Source organism: Littorina saxatilis, linkage group LG11 (genome assembly GCF_037325665.1).
Source record: "Littorina saxatilis isolate snail1 linkage group LG11, US_GU_Lsax_2.0, whole genome shotgun sequence".
In the NCBI taxonomy this organism is placed as follows: domain Eukaryota; kingdom Metazoa; phylum Mollusca; class Gastropoda; order Littorinimorpha; family Littorinidae; genus Littorina; species Littorina saxatilis.
Genome location: NC_090255.1, coordinates 35,964,943 through 35,991,607, shown reverse-complemented (window position 1 = coordinate 35,991,607; position 26,665 = coordinate 35,964,943). Strand labels below are relative to the sequence as shown.

The following is a 26,665-nucleotide window of genomic DNA, read 5'->3' as shown; positions in this document are numbered from 1 at the left end:
AAGTCGCGTAAGGCGAAATTACTACATTTAGTCAAGCTGTGGAACTCACAGAATGAAACTGAACGCAATGCAATTTTTCACAATGACCGTACTCCGCCGCTTGTGCAAAACGGAGTGAAACTGACGAGCCTGTTCAGCGCGGTAGTGGTTTCGCTGTGCTGCATAGCACGCTTTTCTTTACCTCTCTTCGTGTTAACTTTCTGAGCGTGTTTTTAATCCAAACATATCATATCTATATGTTTTTGGAATCAGGAACCGACAAGGAATAAGATGAAATTGTTTTTAAATCGATTTCGGAAATTTGATTTTGATAATAATTTTTATATTTTATTTTCAGACCTTGTTTTTAATCCGAATATAACATATTTATATGTTTTTGGAATCAGAAAATGATGCAGAATAAGATGAACGTAAATTGGGATCGTTTTATAAAAAATATAATTTCAATTACAATTTTCAGATTTTTAATGACCAAAGTCATTAATTGATTTTTAGGCCACCAAGCTGAAATGTAATACTGAAGTCTGGCCTTCGTCGAAGATTGCTTGGCCAAAATTTCAATCAATTTGATTGAAACATGAGGGTGTGACAGTGCCGCCTCAACTTTTACAAAAAGCCGGATATGACGTCATCAAAGACATTTATCGAAAAACTTTAAAAAAACGTCCGGGGATATCATACCCAGGAACTCTCATGTCAAATTTCATAAAGATCGGTCCGGTAGTTTACTCTCAATCGCTCTACACACACACACACGCGCACACACACGCACACACACACACACACACACACATACACCACGCGCGACCCTCGTCTCGATTCCCCCTCTATGTTAAAACATTTAGTCAAAACTTGACTAAATGTAAAAACAAACATATATGTTTGCCTTTGTCTTGAGAAAATAATTACCACGCAAGGAATTCGTCATTGATAACAAAATTAATGTCAGTATCAACGTGGCCTCAAAGCTATACGTTGAACACTTTATCGGTGTGTGTCTGCCTGCCTGTCTGTCTGTTTGTCTGTCTGTCTGTCTCGCTCTCTCTCTCTCTCTCTCTCTCTCTCTCTCTCTTTCTCTCTCTCTCATATTTTCTTTTTCACTTAATCTTCAAAGTTAATTCAACATGAATTGTTTGCTGTGTGTTTCAGTCGTCATGTCGAAACAGAGGCAGCATTGGCGGTTACTTCTTGGCTGGAAGGTCTATGCACTGGGTCCCGGTGAGTATCCGTCTGTCTGTCTGGCTGTCTGTCTATCTTTATTAGCTGAAGGTCTCCAAAAACAATTATCGGTTTTTTTGCGCGCGGTCATGCGTGTCTCTGCTTGTCTGTCTTTCGATCGACATTCTTGTGTGCGTTTCGTAGTCTGTCTGTCGGTCTGGCTTTCTGTTGTCTGTCTGTCTGTCTGTCTGTCTGTCCGTCAGTTTGCGCGTATGTGTGCTTGTGCTCGGGTCCATTTCTCGGCTGTCCGCAGACGTCTGCCGATCTCTTTCTGCCTGTCTGCACGTTGTTCAAAGCTGGCGTGCGAAAGTAACTTACTGTGTGTGATTTGAGTTTATAATGTTGAGACAAGTATGTCAGGTTTGAGGATGCGAAGTTCTGTAGGTTTCGACTACAGAGTGGTGTGTGAAACCAACAGTAAGCGCCTTTGAGACGATAGTGCCCATATGTTGCATTCGAGCGATGGGATTGTCGTATTTCAAACGAGGTGATTTGCTTGCACAGTCAGCGTTGACCATCTCACAACAGATCTGTTATGTGGATTATCGTGCGACGTTCGAGTCGGGGGCAAGGAATCGCTGGAAGCAAAGATGAGTCTTTTTCCATTGTCACCTTTCAGCTGTTTGCAGTTAAGTCCACGTAAAGTGAAATGTTATTGAATTAAATGAAAGCTTTTTATGATTTAACTTTTGTGAAAAATCATAGCAATTTCAAAATCAATTTTCCAAAACATATTTACAAAAAACATGAAAAAGTTTAGCATCAAATTATAGCACAGCAGGGCACTGCTGGCCGATTGTCTCCCCTGCCCTTCTGTTGGGTCAACAAAGGGGCCATAAATACAACTGTACAAAAACATGAAAAAGTTAGCATCAAATAGCACAGCAGAGCACTGCTGACCGATTGTCTCCCTTGCCCTTCTGTTGGGTCAAGCGAAGGGATTAAAAGTAGCAAATTAAACATCAACTTGCCAAAATATATTTACCAGGGAATAAGAAGAAAAAGTTTAGCGTCAGTAGCCCAGCAGAGCAGCTGACTTAATGTCTCCCCTGCTCTACTGTTGGGTGAAACAAAGGGGGCCCTTTGCGGGTCGCAAAAACGATTGAGGCAGACCTACAGAAACTGATAAAAATAGTAGAATGAGCCCGGGGATTACTTCCCTCGACCTGACCCTAAGGATCAACCAGGTTAGTAAGTAAACCGAAAAAATAATGCCAGCTGCCACAGTCGCGGGCTACTCAACCCAAACCACTCAGGGCGAAGGGAAGTAGGCTGTGGACCGATGCGATCTGTGAACTAAAGCTAAAGCTTCGGTTCCGGACCTGTCAATGACGGTACTGCACCGAAGCTCAAACGGTGGTGTCAGCTCACCCTGGCATGGCATGCAAGAAAAACAACAACAGCGAAATGTACAGCAGGAAACTGATCGGAACATACGAATTATCTCTCTTGACTATTACAATGGACATCAACCAGCGACATGAAACAAAGCTCCAGCTCCACAAAGTTACAAAATGCATGCCTCCATGATTGATAGAATGGAGGAGGGGTGGGTGGTGGAAACATTTTCACCAAATACAAAAACATGACCTTTCAGCTCGCTGGCATCTTGTGTAGTGACGCTAAGCTAAGCTGTGTGCGGGGCACTGTCCGCCGCACAGGTCAGTTCCAACGGTCCGCTACGAGCCAATCAAAGAAAGGCGCATGCCATCACACAAACTGCCCATCGCCACGCCAGCGTGGCGAGAAGCTCTTTTGTGTAAGTGCATGTGCTAACAAACTGAATTACAGCTGGTTACTGTCCATCAGAGCTGAACTGGACGCGCACTCATCCGCTCGTTCCATTCTTATCAGTCACTCCAACAAATTAAATGTCCACACCAGCTGTTTGCAGTTAAGTCCACGTAAAGTGAAATGTTATTGAATTAAATGAAAGCTTTTTATGATTTAACTTTTGTGAAAAATCATAGCAATTTCAAAATCAATTTTCCAAAACATATTTACAAAAAACATGAAAAAGTTTAGCATCAAATTATAGCACAGCAGGGCACTGCTGGCCGATTGTCTCCCCTGCCCTTCTGTTGGGTCAACAAAGGGGCCATAAACACTTCCCTTTTGCCTTAAAAAAGAAGTGTTGACCCCACAGGAGGTAGGGAATGAGATGGACTGAACTGCAAATTACCTGAGCTTGCTTTTAACTGTACACAATGCAAACATACACAGTTCTGGACTGTCGTTATCTCCCGTGTCTCGGGGCGATCTTTTGCGTCCGCGAAGTACCAGGCCTGAGAACCCTCGAGACCTGCAACATAAGAAAACAACACCGCGGCAGAGAAAAGCGTGTGTATTGCATATCCAGTAACGTAAAGTTCAGTGTACCAATGATGGACTGCAGATCTCTTAACTGTACTTTTTTGTTTTCGCAGGTAAGCCTGAATAGCATTTGGCTAACTTGTCTAGCGGGAGTCTGATCTCCATTCGTCCACCACTGTGGGATCGTCTAAAGCTGACTTCAAATTTTTTGGGTTTGACCTAGGCTAAAGAACCCTTGTAGCCAATGTCGAAACCATCCCTAAAAACCTGAAACTAATCTGTTGGCGAGATCCGGCCTGTAGCCTTCGAGCCACTTTTGCAATGGCTCACTTTGAACCGGTTTTGGGCCCGCCCCAAATCTTCTGTTTGATTCTTAATGGTACCAGTGATGGTAGGCCCAGCGCGGCTGATGTAAACCCTCCAGCTATGCGTTCGGTGACTGCAAACGTGGCTGCAGTGCAGGCTTGGGTGGCCAGGTCCTCGCCAGGTCTGCCGACTGTTGGGGTGTCTGGCTTGTTGTTGGGGCGTCAGTGTTGGCCGGCCCTGCCATTTGATTGGGCTGGGGCGTCTGGCAGGTGTCCCTGACCTGAGCCGCAACTGCCCGCTGCTTCAATTTTTCCCTCCAACGCCTGGAGGAGCTGGGCCATCCCAGGAGGTGGTGTCCCTTGTGCCTCTGTAGCCACTGTCTGTGCTGAGGTTGGGCTGGAGGATCCCCTGTCCTCGTCTTTGTAGCTCTCTTATTTGCCGGCCATGTCTGCCTATTCTGGGCTGCAGGTCCAGGGCGGGTAGGCTTGTGTTTTGGCATCTAACCGACTGAGGAGAGAGCATCTTTGATCGTAAGGACTGGCTTAAACTGCTCATACCCGAGCTTACTACAGGCTGCTGGTGCCCAGGCAACTGGAATAAAAATGGTTAAAACGACAAGGTTGTTGGTGATCAGGCAACTGGAATTAATTGGTTAAAACCATGAGGCTGTTGGTGCTCAGGCAACTGGAATTAAAGTGGTTAACACAACCAGGCTGTTGGTGCTCAAGCAACTGGAATAAAAGTGGTTAACACAACCAGGCTGTTGGTGCTCAGGCAACTGGAATTAAACTAGTTAACACAACCAAGCTGTTGGTTCTCAGGCAACTGGAATAAAAGTAGTTAACACCACGAGGCTGTTGGTGCTCAGGCAACTGAAATAAAAGTGGTTAAACTGAGTTTCATGCGAAAAACGTGTGGCTGTGTTTCAAGCGCACTCAAAACGGCTGTGTTTCAAGCACCTCAAAACTGTGGCTGTGTTTCAAGCGCACATAACTGGCTGTGTTTCAAGCGCCGAAAAGTTGTGGCTGTGTCTCAAGCGCACGCAAAATGGCTGTGTTTCAAGCACATCAAAATTGTGGCTGTGTTTCAAGCGCACATAAACTGGCTGTGTTTCAAGCGCAGAAACGTTGTGGCTGTGTCTCAAGCGCACGCAAAAAGGCTGTGTTTCAAGCACATAAAACTTGTGGCTGTGTTTCAAGCACATGAAAATTGTGGCTGTGTTTCTAGCGCACATACACTGGCTGTGTTTAGAGCGCAGCAAACTGGTGGCTGTGTTTCAAGCGCCCCAAAACACGATTGGAGCTGTGGCTGTTGGTGCCCAGGCAACTGGAATTAAGTGGTTAAAACAATGAGGCTGTTGGTGGTCAGGCAACTGGAATTAAACTGGTTAACACACCAAGCTGTTGGTGCTCAGGCAACTGGAATTAACGAGGTTAACACAACCAAGCTGTTGGTGCTCAGGCAACTGAAATAAAAGTGGTTAAACTGAGTTTCATGCAGCAAAATGTGTGGCTGTGTTTCAAGCGCACTCAACATGGCTGTGTTTCAAGTACCTACAAAGTGTGGCTGTCTTTCAAGCACACATAAACTGGCTGTGTTTCAAGCGCAGAGAAGTTGTGGCTGTGTCGCAAGCGCACCCAAAATAGCTGTGTTCCGAGCACATACAAATTGTGGCTGTGTTTGAAGCGCACACAAAACACGATTGGAGCCGTGGCTGCTGGTGCCCCGGCAACTGGAATTAATTGGTTAAAACCATGAGGCTGTTGGTGCTCAGGCAACTGGAACTAAACTGGTTAACCCAACCAAGCTGTTGGTGCTCAGGCAACTGGAATTAAAGTGGTTAACACAACCAGGCTGTTGGTGCTCAGGCAACTGAAATAAAAGTGGTTAAACTGTGTTTCATGCAGCAACATGTGTGGCTGTGTTTCAAGCGCACTCAACATGGCTGTGTTTCAAGCACCTACAAATTGTGGCTGTGTTTCAAGCGCACCTAAACTGGCTGTGTTTCAAGCGCAGAGAAGTTGTGGCTGTGTCGCAAGCGCACGCAAAATAGCTGTGTTCCGAGCACATACAAATTGTGGCTGTGTTTCAAGCGCACACAAAACACGATTGGAGCCGTGGCTGTTGGTGCCCCGGCAACTGGAATTAAGTGGTTAAAACAATGAGGCTGTTGGTGCTCAGGCAACTGGAACTAAACTGGTTAACACAACCAAGCTGTTGGTGCTCAGGCAACTGGAATTAAAGTGGTTAACACCACGAGGCTGTTGGTGCTCAGGCAACTGAAATAAAAGTGGTTAAACTGAGTTTCATGCGAAAAACGTGTGGCTGTGTTTCAAGCGCACTCAAAACGGCTGTTTCAAGCACCTAAAAACTGTGGCTGTGTTTCAAGCGCACCTAAACTGGCTGTGTTTCAAGCGCCGAAAAGTTGTGGCTGTGTCTCAAGCGCACGCAAAATGGCTGTTTCAAGCACATCAAAATTGTGGCTGTGTTTCAAGCGCACATAAACTGGCTGTGTTTCAAGCGCAGAAACGTTGTGGCTGTGTCTCAAGCGCACGCAAAAAGGCTGTGTTTCAAGCACATAAAACTTGTGGCTGTGTTTCAAGCACATGAAAATTGTGGCTGTGTTTTAAGCGCACATACATTGGCTGTGTTTAGAGCGCAACAAACTGGTGACTGTGTTTCAAGCGCACCAAAACACGATTGGAGCTGTGGCTGTTGGTGCCCAGGCAACTGGAATTAAGTGGTTAAAACAATGAGGCTGTTGGTGCTCAGGCAACTGGAATGAAACTGGTTAACACACCAAGCTGTTGGTGCTCCAGGCAACTGGAATTAACGAGGTTAACACAACCAAGCTGTTGGTGCTCAGGCAACTGAAATAAAAGTGGTTAAACTGAGTTTCATGCAGCAAAATATGTGTCTGTGTTTCAAGCGCACTCAACATGGCTGTGTTTCAAGTACCTACAAAGTGTGGCTGTCTTTCAAGAACACATAAACTGGCTGTGTTTCAAGCGCAGAGAAGTTGTGGCTGTGTCGCAAGCGCAAGCAAAATAGCTGTGTTCCGAGCACATACAAATTGTGGCTGTGTTTGAAGCGCACACAAAACACGATTGGAGCCGTGGCTGCTGGTGCCCCGGCAACTGGAATTAAGTGGTTAAAACAATGAGGCTGTTGGTGCTCAGGCAACTGGAACTAACCTGGTTAACACAACCAAGCTGTTGGTGCTCAGGCAACTGGAATTAAAGTGGTTAACACAACCAGGCTGTTGGTGCTCAGGCAACTGAAATAAAAGTGGTTAAACTGAGTTTCATGCCAAAAAATGTGTGGCTGTGTTTCAAGCGCACTCAAAATGGCTGTGTTTCAAGCACCTACAAATTGTGGCTGTGTTTCAAGCACACCTAAACTGGCTGTGTTTCAAGCGCAGAAAAGTTGTGGCTGTGTCTCAAGCGCACGCAAAATGGCTGTGTTTCAAGCACATACAAATTGTGGCTGTGTTTCAAGCGCACCGAAAACACGATTGGAGCTGTGGCTGCTGGTGCCCAGGCAACTGGAATTAAGTGGTTAAAACAATGAGGCTGTTGGTGCTCAGGCAACTGGAATTAAACTGGTTAACACGACCAAGCTGTTGGTGCTCCGGCAACTGGAATTAAAGTGGTTAACACAACCAGGCAGTTGGTGCTCAGGCAACTGAAATCACAGTGGTTAAACTGAGTTTCATGCAGCAAAACGTGTGGCTGTGTTTCAAGCGCACTCAACATGGCTGTGTTTCAAGCACCTAATACTTTTTGCTGTGTTTCAAGCGCACATAAACTGGCTGTGTTTCAAGCGCAGAAAAGTTGTGGCTGTGTCTCTAGCGGACGCAAAATGGCTGTGTTTAAAGCACATAAAAATTGTGGCTGTGTTTCAAGCGCACACAAAACACGATTGGAGCTGTGGCTGCTGGAATTAAGTGGTTAAAACAATGAGGCTGTTGGTGCTCAGGCAACTGGAATTAAACTGGTTAACACGACCAAGCTGTTGGTGCTCCGGCAACTGGAATTAAAGTGGTTAACACAACCAGGCAGTTGGTGCTCCGGCAACTGGAATTAACGAGGTTAACACAACCAGGCAGTTGGTGCTCAGGCAACTGAAATCAAAGTGGTTAAACTGAGTTTCATGCAGCAAAACGTGTGGCTGTGTTTCAAGCGCACTCAACATGGCTGTGTTTCAAGCACCTAATAATTTTTGCTGTGTTTCAAGCGCACATAAACTGGCTGCGTTTCAAGCGCAGAAAAGTTGTGGCTGTGTCTCTAGCGGACGCAAAATGGCTGTGTTTAAAGCACATAAAAATTGTGGCTGTGTTTCAAGCGCACACAAAACACGATTGGAGCTGTGGCTGCTGGTGCCCAGGCAACTGGAATTAAGGGGTTAAAACAATGAGGCTGTTGGTGCTCAGGCAACTGGAATTAAACTAGTTAACACAACCAAGCTGTTGGTGCTCAGGCAACTGGAATTAAAGTGGTTAATGTGTGTTTTGAGCCATAGAAAACCCCTTGGCTGGGTTTCAAGCGCAGAAACGTGTGGCTGTGTATCCAGCGCACCCAAAAACATTTTAGAGAAAACATCATAATTATGCATTTCCCCCACATATAAGTTTTTCAAGCGCATACAAGATAACTGGAATAAAAGTGGATAAAACAACAAGGCTGTTGGTGCTCGAGCAACTGGAATAAAAGTGTATCAAATAACCAAAGGGAAGTAATCGCTCAATGCATACAACATGTGTAATAGAGTAAGCGAGAGTTGTACGGAACCTTCTCTCCTGGCACCTGAGAGAATAACAAGCATTGAAATGAACAAGCGACTTTCGGATGGCAGCCGATGACCACTGGCTAGGCGTCAACGCAACCCAAAATATCAGGTGCAGCGTGGCCCTGGCTAAAAATAGCCGCCACGCGTGTACCACCCCAGAAATCTGAGCCTTCCCGTGTAACCTATCGGAAAGTAGGTCGCTGGTACACGGCCCGTCAGTGCTTCTGCGAGAGTCTGGTCACAAACACAGCGCTGGAGACTGTCTGCCTCCAGCCAAATAGGTCACGCTGTCAGCGCGGCTCGTACACGTGTACAGCGTTTGCTGGCCGCGATCAGAGCGCTTCGTACCGATTGATACATTATGTAACTGCCCTATTCAGACAAATGTACGCCGTCGGCCGCAAACAAGCCTCTTTTCTCCTCCTGAAATTGAAACTTGTCATGGCACCAAACCGTGACGTAATGCAAGTCAGCACTGTGTTCTGCCAATTTGGCGTTAATATCTGGCCCAGGCGTGATAGCGTTGCTGTATTGTGGCCGATAAGCCCCGCGATCCTCTGTAATCGGCGGTTGGACTGAAGCCAGGCAGAATGCCACAAACCACAACTTGTTTAACTTTGTAAATCCCATGGAGGAGGCCAGCGAATGCCAGCATCGTCAAGGCAAACTCCTCAGCATCCATAGGTTCTGCAAACCTGAAATCATTTCCCCCAAGTTGTAAGATCACAACGTCAGGTGCAGTGCGAAAAATCTTTCGCAAGTAGTTGGATCCGGCGCCATCTTTTCCAACCAATTGCTGGAGGCGTAAGCCTCCCCTGCCCACAATGTTAACGTACATTTGGCTATCAAGTTTGAAATCAGGACGCATGCGAGGATCGCATCCCGACTCAATGCATTCCCGCAACCGTCTGCAAATGGAATGACCAAAAACATATGCTTGTAACATCGTTGTAACATCGTTAAAAACCAACAAAGAAATAAAACATTTTCACCAAATACAAAAACATGACCTTTCAGCTCGCTGGCATCTTGTGTAGTGACGCTAAGCTAAGCTGTGTGCGGGGCACTGTCCGCCGCACAGGTCAGTTCCAACGGTCCGCTACGAGCCAATCAAAGAAAGGCGCATGCCATCACACAAACTGCCCATCGCCACGCCAGCGTGGCGAGAAGCTCTTTTCTTTCCGGTTGTTGGTGCATATATTATTGTGCGGACAAAATGATGCGACGGCGAGTGTTTTTTGCCTCCAAGATTTTGTGGTGTGGGTATTGTTTTGCTCGTTTCATACCCACACCAAAACCTGAAACACACCCCACCCCACCCTCCCCCTCCCCCACAATCAGTCCATGAACACAAACACTGACACACACAAATTAATGATCAAGTTACCCCCCCCCCCCCCAACCCTTCACTTGCACACCTGCAACGCAGACGATCATATTATTGATTAAATATTCATATAGGTCAGTGTTGGGTTTTTTGTTCTTGTTTGTGTTATTGCAGAATCGGTTTTCTCTTATTGCTACACGTGTCTCTTCATTACATTTCACCATCGCCCTACCACCCTGCCCCTCTCGGTATTCCACCCCTCGGTTTTCAGTGGTAAATATTAGTAATCGAATATTGAAGCTACGTTGAGTCAAAGGTCACAGAAGATTTGCATCGTGCAGCACTGCACGAATTGGGTCAAAGGACACAAACGATTTGCATCGTGCCGCGAAGGAAAGATAATCGCGATCTTGTTTCTCATTGCCTCTCTGTTTTTCATTAGACTTGTCATTCTGCTTGCTCGGCTTTGTCAGATGTCTTCATTTCTTGTTGCTATGTTCTTTGCTTTTTTATTATTATTTTTTTATTTGCGCTTAGTTTATTGATACAACGTCTTGTGCACGGGTCAAAATGTGTGTGTCAGGGGTCAATTGGTTCGACTAAAACTTGACGTTCGTGTTTCAAGTCTCCAAACAGAGATACACGCACTCCATGACTTTGTGAGAAGATAAAACATATCGATAGGTTTCATTTGTTTGCGATAAAGCATAAATGTATGACCTTTGATGAGGTAGTTTTGTTTTTTGTTTACATTTGCCAGTTTGCCAGTTCGTATTTGGAACTTGGCAAAGCAGTGTTGTCTGTTTAGGTCTGGGGAAACGCCAATGAAAAGAGCCGAAGAATCCTCGAGCGTTTCTATTGGGTTTGCTTTTGATTATCCATGTAATAGGGCTTCCTGCAACTATGGTAACCGGGGATTTATTCCCCGGGGAACATGAGATTTATTTCCCAGGTGCTTGTGAATGAAAACTCGTGAAAATGATGACAATTTGTATTGTCCTTTGTTTAACTAACTTGTGTTTCTTATTCTTCAGGTGGGAGCCTCCCTGTTCGCCAGTAACATTGGCAGCGGTCACTTCGTGGGGCTGGCCGGGTCCGGTGCAGCCAGTGGTATCGGTATAGCCGTCTTTGAGCTGAACGCGAGTTACACATCGCGGTTATTGAAACATATGTCAAAATTAACGGAATGTGATAGTCCTATTTGAACAGAAGTCAAGTATTGCAAGTGCGTTAGTTGTCTGTTCTAGAACGTGTTTTATTTTTACAGCATGTTTAGATTGTGTGGTGTTCGTGTGTGTGTGTGGTGGGGGGTGGGGTGTGAGTGTGTGTGTGTGCTTGTGTATGGTGGGGGGTGGGGTGTGAGTGTGTGTGTGTGTCTGTGTGTGTGTCTGTGTGTGTGGGGGTGGGGTGGGGTGTGAGTGTGTGTGTGGTGGGGTGTGAGTGTGTGTGTGTGTGGTGGCGGTGGGGTGTGAGTGTGTGTGTGTGTGTGGTGGGGGGTGGGGTGTGTGTGTGTGTGGGGGGGGGTGGGGTGTGTGTGTGTGTGTGTGTGTGTGTGTGAGTGAGTGTGTGTGTGCGCGTGCGTGTGTGTGTTGTCTGTCTGTCGGGGAGCGGGTAGCAGAGGAGGAGACGAAACCAGAGTATTAGGGTGCGCGTACTTTGAGGGGGGGGGGGGGGGGGAGGGGGTAAGGAGATGGTGTGTTTTAATGCAACCTCTTGTGGGGCTATATTTCCTCAGAAACTAAGATTTGTGATGAGTTCCTCCGTGAAGGTCTCTGTACAGGATCTGTTCTGTTTTACAGGCCATTTTCATCCTGATGATCCTAGGATGGCTGTTCGTACCAGTGTACGTTGCTGCCGGGGTGAGTATTTTTTAAAGCAAAAAAAACAAGTCGCGTAAGGCGAAAATACAATATTTAGTCAAGTAGCTGCCATTTTTCAGCAAGAGCGTACACTCGTGGCATCGTCAGTCCACCGCTCATGGCAAAGGCAGTGAAATTGACAAGAAGAGCGGGGTAGTAGTTGCGCTAAGAAGGATAGCACGCTTTTCTGTACCTCTCTTTGTTTTAACTTTCTGAGCGTGTTTTTAATCCAAACATATCATATCTATATGTTTTTGGAATCAGGAACCGACAAGGAATAAGATGAAAGTGATTTTAAATTGATTTGGACAATTTAATTTTGATAATAATTTTTATATATTTAATTTTCAGAGCTTGTTTTTAATCCGAATATAACATATTTATATGTTTTTGGAATCAGCAAATGATGGAGAATAAGATAAACGTAAATTTGGATCGTTTTATAAATTTTTATTTTTTTTTACAATTTTCAGATTTTTAATGACCAAAGTCATTAATTAATTTTTAAGCCACCAAGCTGAAATGCAATACCGAACCCCGGGCTTCGTCGAAGATTACTTGACCAAAATTTCAACCAATTTGGTTGAAAAATGAGGGCGTGACAGTGCCGCCTCAACTTTCACGAAAAGCCGGATATGACGTCATCAAAGACATTTATCAAAAAAATGAAAAAAACGTATGGGGATTTCATACCCAGGAACTCTCATGTCAAATTTCATAAAGATCGGTCCAGTAGTTTAGTCTGAATCGCTCTACACACACACACACACACAGACACACAGACACACACACGCACATACACCACGACCCTCGTTTCGATTCCCCCTCGATGTTAAAATATTTAGTCAAAACTTGACTAAATATAAAAAGAGAACAAGAACAAGAACAAATACTTTGTCTGTCCATAGATGTGTATTGACAGGATCGCCAACTCGTTGCGCGCGCTCAGCAAGTAGCGGAAAGCGGAAAAGACGATTTTGACAGTAACTTTACTTCCGGTGCAGTCTTTCAACACATGGAGAAGAAGGAGAATTTCGAAGGGGAGGTGGAGTTTGTGGCTGAGGTATGTGAAAAGCAAACAAACCAGTACAAAAAGATCATTGCTGATGATTGAAATGAGTCATGTGAATCAACAATAAAGATTCATTGTGGACGGCACGTCATTATTTTTGTTTTTAACACTTGAAACGCGAGAGCATCTGACACACTGGTAAATCCGAAGCTGTGCACGCAAGCTGATCAGCAGATCGTTTTTCTGCAGATATCTCGCTCACATTGGCCACTATTTTAGCTCAGCGAACCGACAAATTTGCAACAGAACAATTTCTGAATGTTAGAAATTCGGCTGTAGGTTTATAGATACCCTTTCTATTCCATGGTTGTTGTTTTTTCAGGGGGAAAGTACCGACATCTCAATCGCTGAAAAGATGACAGCATCACCACAAAAGAAACTGCAAGAATTGCCAAAAGTAAGTAAAAATATTGACAGATCTATGTAAAAGACTATGAAAATTTAGAACTGGAACAACAGATATTCAAGAAATAACCGATAAGTGAAAAATTATAACTGAACCATCGATTGATTTGAATACTATACTGTTCAAAAAAAGAAACGCATAGTTGCTACTTGCCAAATTTGTTTTATTTTTCGAAAAAATTAACAGAAAATCCAATATTTAGATTATTTCTTTGAAATTTGGTATGGACACAGTTGAATGCACACACAGTTCATTTGCATCTTCAAATCAATCAGTCAATCAATACGATTGGGTGCCGAGGCTGTCAAGTCAGTAGGGGGTGTGACTGCCTTGAGCAGCAACAACTGCCCGGCACCTTCTGGGCATGGACTGGATCAGATGCCGGATATCTTGCTGTGGGATGGTGTCCCACTCCTCCTGAAGTGCCTGCAATTGATCGCGGTGATTTGCCGGCGCTTCTTCTCGCCTGCGCACACGTCTGTCCAATTCATCCCAGAGGTGTTCTATCGGGTTCATGTCTGGCGACATGGATGGCCAGGGAAGCACCTGGACATGGTGGTCGGTGAGGAACTGGGTGGTGAGTCGTGCTGTGTGCGGGCGAGCGTTGTCCTGCTGGAATATGGCATCCTGGTCAGCCAGAAGAGGAAGGGCGTGTGGGCGCAGAATTTCCTCCACGTATCGCTGGGCAGTTATGCGCCCTTGGACGTGCACCAGGGTGCTCCTTCCAGCGGTATTGATCGCCCCCCACACCATGACGCCTCCACCACCATGAACGGGTGCCTCATCCACACAGTTGGGCGCGTAACGTTCGTTTACTCTCCGGTAGACCCTCCTCCGACCATCATGTCGCTGGAGCAGGAAGTAGGACTCGTCGCTGAACCACACGTGTCTCCAGTGATTCCGGACGGTCCAGCAAAGGTGCTGGTTGCCCCACTGCACTCGGTTCTGGCGATGGCGGCGGGTGAGGACAGCTCCTCTGTGAGGTCTGCGAGCTCTCAAACCAGCTTCATGCAGGCGGTTCCGCACGGTCTGGTCCGATAATCGGTGTGGCCCGGGGAGAGCCTGGACAGAAGGTGAGGCCGACAGGAAACGATTCCGGAGGTGGCGGAGCCGTATGAAGCGGTCGTGAGCAGCAGTTGTCGCCCTTGGTCTTCCCGCTCGTGGCAAGTCAGCAACGGAGCCAGTGGCTTGAAACCTGACCCACAGTCTACTGATGGTGCTCTGGGACACGTGGAAGTGCCTGGCGATTGCACTTTGACTTTGGCCTGCTTGTAAACGACCCAATGCAATTTGGCGGTCTTCTCTGCTCAATCGGGCCATCTTTCGTCGCTGAATTGTCGTCTGATTTCTTTGTGGCGAACAATCCGCTTTTATGGGTTTTGGAAGACATGGTGAGAGCTCAATATTCCCCGAGTTTCACGAGATTTCACTGAAGCATGACGAGTGGTCATGCCAAATGAGCAATTTTGACATTGTAGCCACTGATAACGCATGCGTCACGTGCAGAGCTCACTTGTGGCAATGGACGAAAAGTCGACGACCAGATAAACATTTTCTGCAGTTTGGTGGATATCCTTGTAGCCATATAACTAAATTAACCAAATATTACAAGCTATGCGTTTCTTTTTTTGAACAGTATACATCATGCATGGAAGTTAAAAATGGTGCAGGAACTGAAGTCAGATCAACACATCAAAAAGATCAGTGCAATATATTTGTTTTCTCTCCCTTCTAGCATAATTCTGTTTTGATATATATGCTTGATGTCTTCTGTTGTTTTTAAATTCATTGTCACTTCTAAATTGCATGCTTTATTGCAAAACGCTTGTTCTTTCTGCCTTTCAACTGCCTTTCACCGGAGCTCAGAGAGCTTGTCGACCTATTCTCCACCAAATCGTTCAACTTCAAACGTCTATCAACTGCCATTAATTAGCTATCATCCAGCTATTTGTATGGACAGTTAGACTTATTTCTCTAGAAATTTAGTTTTACTAAGGGTTTATTGGTCTGCTTTTTTTCAGACATACCGTCCCGCACCAGAATTGCCAGAGGTTGTTGCAACTACAACTTTGAAGAACTGTGTCGTGATGTTCAGCAGCTTCCCGAGTCGTGGTGCCTCGCGAAGAACGAGGTGAACCAGGTGGTTAAGGTTGTTGTGCTGGAGCCTGGAGGCCAGCTTGGTTAAGGTTTGACTTTGACTTTGAGTCAGCATTTTCAGTGATTTTTCTACGCAGCTGATGGTGTTTGGATTTAAAGTGTAAAGGAAAAAGTCCCCCCCCCCGAAGCAGCGTGCTGCAGTTTAGACTGGCTTGGCGACAGTGTTGAAGTGAGTGACAAGTAACATTTTCAGAAAATCGCTTTGTGTTACAATTATTCAACACCAATTCTGAGCCAAGAGAATGATTTTTTTTTTCATTTGGAATGTTGTGTTTTATAGGTTAGGTGTGGAAATTTGGATTTGACTGTAAAGCTCTTTAGCAGAGAATGTAAATAAACTTGACCAAGAAATTATTGCGACAAATTTCAAACTCCCAAATTAAAGCATTGATTAATTCCCGTTAATTAATTAATTAAATTAAATGTCACAAGAATTTATGCTTTAATTTGGGTGCAACATGTTGAAACTTTGTTTGAGAATGTATCTACTTCATTGATTACATATATGCATGTGTATAAATAGGAATCTTTCTTGTGTCAAATTGTGTGAATTGAGACTGAGTGAGATAGTGAATGTTGGTACATTACAGGGCCGGACTAAGCAAAGAGGAGGGGGGGGGGGGGGGGCGGGGGGGGGGTTGCCAATGGTGGTCCAGGGGGATGTTCCTCTGCCCCTTGTGGGGGTCAGGGGGCAACGCCCACTTAAGCTGAAGGGTAGGTCATATTCTGAGATAGGAAAATGGTCGCTCCTTGCATGAAACGGCATAAAATAAACAATAATACATTTTTTTTAAATAAGTGAGGTACATGTTTAGGGGGGGAGGGGGGGTTGCGCAACCCCCATAATCCCCCCCCCCTGGTAGCCCTAGTCCGGCCCTGCATTAATTGTCACTGTATGGTGTGTGTGTGTGTCACTGTGACCAAAGATACATATGCTCTATTCGAGTTCATACAACTTCCAATTCCATTCAAACGTTAACAAAGTGTTGCTTTCTTTCTTTCTTTATTTATTTGGTGTTTAACGTCGTTTTCAACCATTCAAGGTTATAACAAAGTGTTGCTGGTATGCGACTGAACATGTTCTATTAGGAAAGCAAAGCAAATTCCAGTGTACATAGTGGTCAACATAAAAACAATCAGACGCATCGATGCAAGACATTTATCAAGTGGCTGACAATTGATTTTGAAATGAAAACTGTTTGCAAAATATCTCGCTGTCAAAATTATATCTTGAACAAGTACACAAAGGAATTAGGTTTGAACCATAGCAAAATGAATATGTTTCAAATTTTCATGTTGCAGACTTAAATTAACATGGACTCATGAAAATACAGAACAGGCCACTGAACAAGCCATGTGATACAATACTGAACCAAATACTGAAATAGGAAGAGAAGTACATTTTAACGACAGCAGATTTTAACACCAAAAATTGACACCTAAGACAACAATCAAGAAGTTCAAATTCAATGTACATGCACTTGATCAGATAGGATAGTTTGTACTGCATGAAGAAAGATCCACTCCGTAGACTCCTTTGCAGCGGTGTGTTGCGTGCCGCACGGGTGTTTGCACCCCGCACGCTGGAGCGGTAAGTTGAGTGGGGTTTGTGTCTCGATAAAACAGCTTCTTCTATAAACATTTCGTAACTTTGCACATTAAGATATGTCTTGTTAGATCCGTTAGTGTTTCTTCTACACGCCGATGTACTTTTTGGGTGCATATTTTGAATATTATAGCCGTGATTCTGTAAAATATCACGCCTGTAACTGCACAGAAGCAAATTTCGTAGCATTCGCAACAAATTACTGGTGTAAACTTTAATGTGAAGAACTGCCATCAGTTCCACATAAACCTGAACCTTTCTGCAGTACTGAGGCTGAGTTCCAAGCTTCTAGGACCTTGCAGACAGCGAAAAGCATTCGGAGAATGAGAATTATCCTACAACTTCTGTGTTTGCCCCCCGAAGCTACCGTGTTTTGCCCCCGCAGCTGCCGTGTTTGCCCGCCGTTTGTGTTTGACCACCGACCCTGCACACTCATGTTTATGTCCTCTAATTGGCTTGGAGCTATTTTGCAGGAACCATGGAAACAGTAATTGCAGGCAGCGCCATGGACAGCTTCTTGGACATCAGTGAAACCATAGAAGTTGTGACAACCCCACCAAAAAGTATGTCGACGCCCCAAAAAAAAGAGTACGTATTATAGGTTTCATGTTAATATAGACGTGTATGTTATTATCTTGTAATTAATTAATTAATTTACTATTTAAAACAAAATTTGAATGAGAAAGACTGTCAGATCCTGTTAATTTTCTATTTATAACCATAAATACATTACACTGATGAGGCAAATATTGATGGAAATGTCTGTTTCATGTTACATGCCACATTATACTCCCTTTGTACTGTTTCAGTGTCGCAGCACACACACACACAAAAACGTGTACTTTTATATTTGTTTAATCTTTTTCTTTGTCTTTACCGTTCATAGGTGCTGATTCGACAAATCACATGTGCGAACATTGTGGTATCACTTACAAACACCAGAGGACGCTGACACACCACATCAAAACCAAGCACATCGAAGAAGGGGATGGGAAGAAGTTTGCTTGCAGTCAGTGCACGAAAAGATACTCCAGAGAAGTGGATCTGAATGCCCACAACAAAATCCACTTAGGGCAAAAACCCCACACTTGTAAAAAATGTGGGAAAGGCTTTGCCTGCCGCAAGAGCCTCAACCCATCTAGGCACAGCTGCAACAAGGAAACAAACCCATTTTCATGCGTGCATTGCAACAAAACCTTTGCATAAAAGCTGCAATTGTATTCTCATGTTTCCTACACACACACACAGAAACAAGATTATTTGTGCAAGGCTTGCATGATGCCTTTCAGACACAGCGAACAGCTAAGGCGGCACAAAACAAAATGCCTGGCCCAATAATTTGCTCAGTTGGATATTTCTTTGATAAAGCACACAGTGCAATGTATGTTTTTGTTTGATTTGTTTGCTTTTATTTTATTTAGGAAAAAAACGTACCCGTGGTATGGTGTGAGTGCCAATAATCTGCTCAGTTTTATAAAATTATGTCTTTGATAAAGCACCCAGTGCAATGTATGTTTTGGTTTGATTTGTTGTACTTCAATTGGTGTTGGTGTGTGAGACTGAATGCTGTGTGTGTCGTGTGTATTCTTTTCACTATATGGTGTTTAAAAGTTAGATTGTGTTCAAACGTTTCATGCTAAAGCTTTTAAACACTTCTGTTGTAAGTGTAATATAAATAACATATTGTGCCACATTTACAGGTGTTTTGGTGGTGTCATTATATTGTTAATATGTGTGTTTGTCTTATTGGAGTGGTTGACGGAACCATAAAAGCATTCCATTAAAATTGAATTTTATTTGTCTTATTGGTTCTGTTGACGATTTGTATGGGTGTGTTGAACAGCAATGAGTTTGTGAAGGATATATATATGGTTTCACTGATGTCCAAGAAGCTGTCCATGGCGCTGCCTGCAATTACTGTTTCCATGGTTCCTGCAAAATAGCTCCAAGCCAATTAGAGGACATAAACATGAGTGTGCAGGGTCGGTGGTCAAACACAAACGGCGGGCAAACACGGCAGCTGCGGGGGCGAAACACGGCAGCTTCGGGGGGCAAACACAGAAGTTGTAGGATAATTCTCATTCTCCGAATGCTTTTCGCTGTCTGCAAGGTCCTAGAAGCTTGAAACTCGGCCTCAGTACTGCAGAAAGGTTCAGGTTTTTGTGGAACTGATGGCAGTTCTTCACATTAAAGTTTACACCAGTAATTTGTTGCGAATGCTACGAAATTTGCTTCTGTGCCGGTACAGGCGTGATATTTTACAGAATCACGGCTATAATATACAAAATATGCACCCAAAAAGTACATCGGCGTGTAGAAGAAACACTAACAGATCTAACAAGACATATCTTAATGTGCAAAGTTACGAAATGTTTATAGAAGAAGCTGTTTTATCGAGACACAAACCCCACTCAACTTACCGCTCCAGCGTGCGGGGTGCAAACACCCGTGCGGCACGCAACACACCGCTGCGAAGGAGTCTACGGAGTGAGATCATACACAACACACTACAGAGATCCTTCCTGATTGTTCTCAACATTGTATGTTTTCAGCTTTTTCCTCAAACTCCTTTCTTTACATGTGCATTTCATTTTGTCCAACATTGTATGTTTTCAGCTTTTTCCTCAGTCTTTACTTTCCATGTACATTTCATTTTGTCCATCATTGTCTTCAGTTTGTGGTGGAGTCTTATTTAAAAAAAAACAGAACATTTTGCAAAGTGTCTTCTTGAACAGCTTGCGAAAGATCAAATGAATACAAAGTGTCATAAAAACACACCGGAACAGCATCACTGTTCCTGCATGGTTCAATAAAGTCATCTGCTTTTGCCTGTGTGTTGATGCACAGGTTTCACAGAAAATATGTTCCATGGACATCAAATCACCAAAGGGAAGTAATCGCTCTTTATGCATACGACATGTGTAATAGATTAAGCGAGAGTTGTACGGAACCTTTTCTCCTGGCACGAGAGGATGAAAGTCGCTTGTATATTTCAATGCTTGTTATTCTCTCAGGTGCCAGGAGAAAAGGTTTTGTACAACTCTCGCTTACTCTATTACACAGTCATGTCGTATGAATAAAGAGCAATTACTTCCCTTTGGTTATTTGATATCATCAACGCTTTGCCTCATTCTGTTTAAGATTTCTGCTTTGTGTTGCATGGACAGACACATCTGCAATACATTGGGCTTGACAAAGGTCAGTTTGCCCTTGTTCAGCATGCTTGTCATGTCAGGGGTGGTTTCACTGTAAAATTCAGGTGCGCAAGTCAGGGCTTCCAAACACTGCAATTTCTCATCTCTGTACGCACTCTTTTGGAGACACCAAACTCTGTTTTAGCTTTTTGGCAACACATACTCCAACATACTTTGCATTGTACTCTTCATCCTCTTTGATTTCTAATGCACTTACTGGTTCCCTAGTCCAAGCGAAGCGAGCGAAGCGAGCGAAGCTAGGTTGGTCCCACACTAGAGTTGATTTCAACCAAATGATGTGTGTGTGTTAGAACCCCTAAAACTTTCACAGTTTTGACTCGACTACAACAAAAATTGGCACAGGCAATGTTATTGATCCCAGGAAGGTTTTAAGACATAAATCGTTTTGATCCGACATCGACAACGGCAGTTACAAGCGCTTCCAATTTCTAAGTCATAACAAAGAAGGAGGTCAAACCCAGGTCAAGAAGACAATCAAAACTCATGACGTCAAACTCATGACATCATTCAACACATGACGTCAAACTTGAGGATTCCATTTCAAAGCTAAAGTCTTTGTGTACATCAAATCTGGTAGCACGAGATGTTGTAAGAGACACCGTGAATTACTTGCAATCCTGGTGAGTTGGTTGATATGATGGACGACAACAACAACAACAACAAGAACAACAACAACAACACCTCCACCACCAACAACAAAAAAACACCACCACCACTAACAACAACAACAACAACAACAACAACAACAACAACGACACCACCACCACAACCACCACAACCACCAACAACGAGATGTTGTAAGAGACACCGTGAATTACTTGCAATCCTGGTGAGTTGGTTGATATGATGGACGACGACAACAACAACAACAACACCTCCACCACCAACAACAAAAAACAACAACACCACCACCACCACCACTAACAACAACAACAACAACAACAACTACAACGACACCACCACCGCAACCACCACAACCACCAACAACGAGATGTTGTAAGAGACACCGTGAATTACTTGCAATCCTGGTGAGTTGGTTGATATGATGGACGACGACAACAACAACAACAACAACACCTCCACCACCAACAACAACAAAAAAACAACACCACCACCACTAACAACAACAACTACAACTACAACGACACCACCACCACAACCACCAACAACAAAAATCCATTAAAAACCGTTATTTTCCATTTCTCAACCGATTTTTATGAACATTTGTGAAAAGGTCCGTTGTCCCTTACTGAAGATATCGAGATGTTGGACGAGACTTCGTTATTTACTTGTAATCAGGTAATCTAGGTGTACATCAAATCTCGTAGCACGAGATGTTGGACGAGACTTCGTCATTTGCTTGTAATCAGGTAATCTTGGTGTACATGAAATCTGGTAGCACGAGATGTTGGACGAGACTTCGTTATTTACTTGTAATCAGGTAATCTAGGTGTACATCATATCTCGTAGCACGAGATGTTGGACGAGACTTCGTCATTTGCTTGTAATCGCTCTCTCTCTCTCTTTCTCTCTCTCTCTCTCTCTCTGCCAAACATATATGCATTTACCATCCAAAGCACTGCATTTTCCGAGGTATGATATCATAAACACAGAGAGAGAGAGAGAGAGAGAGAGAGAGAGAGAGAGAGAGAGAGAGAGAGAGAGAGAGAGAGAGAGAGAGAGAGAGATAGAGTAAACAAGTATGAAACAATAACAACAAAACAACAACAAGAACATTACACACAAAAAAGGACAGTATTGTCATCAAAACAACAACAACAAACACAACAGCCACAACAACAACCACAACAACTGACAAGATTTCTAGGTGTGGAACCTCTCTCTCTCTCTCTCTCTCTCTCTCTCTCTCTCCCTGACAAACATATATGCATTTACCATCCAAAGCACTGCATTTTCCGAGGAAAGATATCATAAACAGAGAGAGAGAGAGAGAGAGAGAGAGAGAGAGAGAGAGAGAGAGAGAGAGAGAGAGAGAGAGAGAGAGAGAGAGAGAGAGAGAGAGAGATAGATAGAGTAAACAAGTATGAAACAATAACAACAAAACAACAAGAACATTACACACAAAAAAGGACAGTATTGTCATCAAAACAACAACAACAACAAACACAACAGCCACAACAACAACCACAACAACTGACAAGATTTCTAGGTGTGGAACCTCTCTCTCTCTCTCTCTCTCTCTCTCTCTCTCTCTCTCTCTCTCTCTCTCTCTCTCTCTCTCTCTCTCAATGATGGCTCCTTCGCTTGGGGTATGCAGTGCCAGGCACTGCACTTCTACTTAATTTTTCTTCATAGGCCTTTAAGACACCAACAGTATAAACATGTTCAAGGCAATCCAGGCTGAAACTGCGGGGGATACTGTCAACTCAGTAATGCCTGAATGCTGGGTTGAAAAAGCAGAGTAGTACCTGGCCCACGCCTTCTCCTTGGCAGCATTCCCAACCTTGCCTCAGGGAACTAGGCAGTCATGAAGAAGCAGAAGTTTCTCTTCCAGATCTGCACCTAAAACACAGAAAATAAAATATTATAATTAAAACACACAAATATAGCAGAAATCAACCCAAGAGTGAAACTGAAGATGTGGATGCATGCACACAATCAAAACCAACACACGACAACAACCCAAAACTACACTTTACATGAATGGATGTGAACATATTAAATTTTGTATTCCATTTGTCGTTATAGAACGTGTTGACAAACCACTTTCATGAATCCTTATCATGTCTTACAACTATGACATGTGCTATTAATGATCCTAAAAACACATGAAATATTGTAGTGGCAGGCATGTACCTGAAATAGTGTAGTGGCAGGCATGTACCTAAAATATTTGTAAACAGTAGCCTCTCTGTGCAACGAAGCAGTATTTTTGCTCGAAAACTATGAATGAAAGTGATCTTTCAGGTACTGGGACTTTGCAAGCTGATTTTTTTATACCGCCTTACTCAAAAACTTACTTTTCAATTACTGAATTGGTCGACAAGCCCTCTGAGCTCCGGTGAAAGGCAGTTGTCATTCTTGATAGATGCACAAGCGTTCTGCAATAAAGCATGTAATTTAGAAGTGACAATGAATTTAAAAACAAAGACATCAAGCATATATCAAAACAGAATTATGCTGGAGGGGAAAGAAAACAAATATATTGCACTAATCGTTTTGATGTGTTGATCCGACTTCAGTTCCTGCACCATTTTTAACTTCCATGCATGATGTACATTCAAATCAATCAATGGTTCAGTTATAATATATCACTTATCGGTTATTTCTTGAATATCTGTTGTTCCAGTTCTAAATTTTCATAGTCTTTTACATAGATCTGTCAATATTTTTACTTACTTTTGGCAATTCTTGCAGTTTCTTTTGTGGTGATGCTGTCATCTTTTCAGCGATTGAGATGTCGGTACTTTCCCCCTGAAAAAACAACAACCATGGAATAGAAAGGGTATCTATAAATCTACAGCCGAATTTCTAACATTCAGAAATTGTTCTGCTGCAAATTTGTCGGTTCGCTGAGCTAAAATAGTGGCCGATGTGAGCGAGAATTCTGCAGAAAAACGATCTGCTGATCAGCTTGCGTGCACAGCTTCGGATTTACCAGTGTGTCAGATGCTCTCGCGTTTCAAGTGTTAAAAACAAAAATAATGACGTGCCGTCCACAATGAATCTTTATTGTTGATTCACATGACTCATTTCAATCATCAGCAATGATCTTTTTGTATTGGTTTGTTTGCTTTTCACATACCTCAGCCACAAACTCCACCGCTCCTTCGAAATTCTCCTTCTTCTCCATGTGTTGAAAGACTGCACCGGAAGTTAGTTAGTTAGTTAGCTGTTGCTTTTCGGGTCCAGCGGACCATAATAGGCCAAATCAGGACCCCACAAGTTAATCATTGCACATTTTTAGATTAAAACACTTCTAATACATAAAATCCGTAACGTCACCCGAAGGCAACCAAAAAGTCAAAGCAAAACCCTATATGTCAAATAAACTAGGTTGTTTTAAAATTCAAATCTTACAATAAAGACCAGACTCCTTTAAAAACTCAAAAAGAGCTGAAGAGCTGACCTCTGTAAAAATACTTTTCAAGCTCGAGGTGCCAAAATACTTTTCTCGTTGATCATACAGATCAGCACACTCGGTGAGAAAATGACTCACAGTAAAACCAGTATCACAGGCGTGGCACCATGGTGCCTCTTCTCTTTTAAGCAGATGAACATGAGTGAGATAAGTGTGACCAGTATGTAACCTGGCCAAAACACTTTCTTCTTTTCTACTTGAAGCCACTAAAGGAAGTGGCTTTAAAAGGTCAGGAAGAGTTTTATACAATTTGTTTTCTGTGCAGGCAGACCAACGGTCTTGCCAGAGTTTTAAGCTGTAACAAAGTGTCTTCCTACGCAAGTCAGTAAAAGGAACAGACTGCTCAGGGAGACGAGGAACCGCCAAATCTAGAGCATCCTTTGCTGCCTTGTCAGCAACCTCGTTGCCATTTATGCCCATATGACTGGGCGCCCACATAAAATTGATAATCTTGCCTTCAGAAATAAGATTAGTATGAAGGTCGTGAATGTCGACTAAAAAAGGATGAGTAAACTTTCTGGTGGATATCGCTTCAAGAGCTGAAAGCGAATCAGATACAATCAAAAAAGACTGATGTCTGGATTGATAAATTAATTTTAATGCCAAAATGATGGCCCTAAGTTCCGCCGAATACACCGACGAACCATTAGGGATCCGGAGTTGAAGTGGTTGATGTAATTTCTCGTTAGAAACTGCTGCCGCAGCAGCTGAATCATCTTTGAGAGAGCCGTCAGTAAAAATAAATTCATACTCTGTGTACTTTGAGCACTGTTCAAGAAACAGCTGCCTAAAGACAGAGTCCGAGGTTTCATTCTTCTTGAAAGAAGTTAGGGAAAAATTGACGGTTGGGTTTTCCAACTGCCAGGGTGGAGTGTTTGTTGTCAAAGGATCGTCACAGACAGAATCAATATCTATAACAGCCCTTTCACATTCAGAAAGCATACGTATGCCGAAAGTTGGTATTTCAGTAGGTTTGGCTAAAAATTTGTCCTTCAGAATGGGATTAATAACACATTCATGAGCAGGGTTTTCGGGGTTTGCCTTTAGCTTAAGGTAGTAGTTCATGGAAAGCCGGAATCTGCGGATCTCCAGAGGAGGTTCTCGCGACTCGGCATACAAACTATCCACTGGTGTTGTGCGAAAAGCACCCAAACAAACTCTCAGACCCTGATGATGGATGGGATCTAAGGCCTTGAGGACATTTCTCTTTGCAGAACCATAAACAATACAACCGTAGTCCAGCTGTGGACGGACAAGAGACCGATACAGACGTAACAATGTTGCTCTATCAGCCCCCCAATCCGTGTGACTAATAACTTTGAGAACGTTGAGACCTTTTTGACATTTGGTTCTTAAATACTTGATGTGGGGTAAAAAAGTAAGTTTGCTGTCAAAAATCAGACCAAGAAATTTGACTTGTTTAGAAACTTTAATCTTATGGTTGTTTATGAAAAGAGAAGGCTGAAGAACTTGATGTTTTTTCCTGTGGAAATGAATACATTCGGTTTTAGCCAGGGAAAATTTGAACCCGTTCTCTTGAACCCATTTTTGAATTTTGGAAATACACAGCTGAAGCTGCCGTTCAACCCCAGCTAATGTTCTTCCCTTGGCAGAAATTTGAAAATCATCAACAAAAAGAGATTTGTCGATGCCAGACTGGACGTGTTTGATGATGTTATTGATTTTAATGTTAAAAAGTAACGGTGATAAAATACTCCCTTGAGGAACTCCCATCTCCTGTTCAAAAGAATCGGAGAAAGTAGAACCTACTCGGACCTTAAACTCTCTTTCGGCAAGAAAATTTGAAATAAAAATGGGAAGATTCCCATCAAACCCTAAGGTTTTAAAATCTGATAAAATACCATGCTTCCACGTTGTGTCATACGCCTTTTCCAAATCGAACAAGACGGACACAACGTGCTCTCCGCTTACCAGAGCGTTACGAACAAACGATTCAAAACGAATCAAATGATCCGTTGTACTCTTATGTTTTCGGAAACCGCACTGGACTATGTCCAAAGCGTCGATCCTTTCCAAGTGCCACAGTAACCGCTCATGCACCAGTCTCTCCATCGTCTTACAAAGACAGCTGGTTAAGGCAATCGGCCGATAATTATTTGGATCCGAATGATCCTTTCCGGGTTTCGGAATGGGAATAATTATGGCCTTTCGCCAGTCAGGAGGAAAAGTTCCAGTAGACCAGATATGATTAAAAATAGTTAAAAGAACTGTAAGGACGTTTTCAGGGAGATGACCCAAAAGTTGATAATGGATATCATCCTGCCCTGTAGCTGAG

General features: G+C 43.4%; 1 protein-coding gene and 1 long non-coding RNA gene across 4 annotated transcripts in view; one reads left to right on the top strand and one right to left on the bottom strand.

The window, feature by feature from the left end:
* LOC138980367 (sodium/glucose cotransporter 2-like) overlaps positions 1–26,665 on the top strand; it is a 54,094-nt gene that overhangs the window by 17,209 nt on the left and 10,220 nt on the right. For both annotated transcript variants that reach the window (XM_070353235.1, XM_070353234.1), the window contains 3 exons: positions 1,150–1,218; positions 10,987–11,091; positions 11,752–11,811. In XM_070353235.1, the coding sequence (XP_070209336.1) occupies positions 1,150–1,218; positions 10,987–11,091; positions 11,752–11,811 (234 nt within the window). The remainder of the gene's footprint in view (positions 1–1,149; positions 1,219–10,986; positions 11,092–11,751; positions 11,812–26,665) is intronic.
* LOC138980903 (uncharacterized) lies at positions 22,615–24,086 on the bottom strand. 2 transcript variants are annotated; one of them, XR_011460484.1, is made up of 4 exons: positions 24,034–24,086; positions 23,628–23,702; positions 23,249–23,329; positions 22,615–22,790 (listed from the first exon to the last, which is right to left on the bottom strand). It is a non-coding gene; the product is annotated as an uncharacterized lncRNA (long non-coding RNA). The 2 variants fall into 2 exon arrangements; XR_011460485.1 differs by having other exon boundaries at positions 22,616–22,790; positions 23,628–24,048.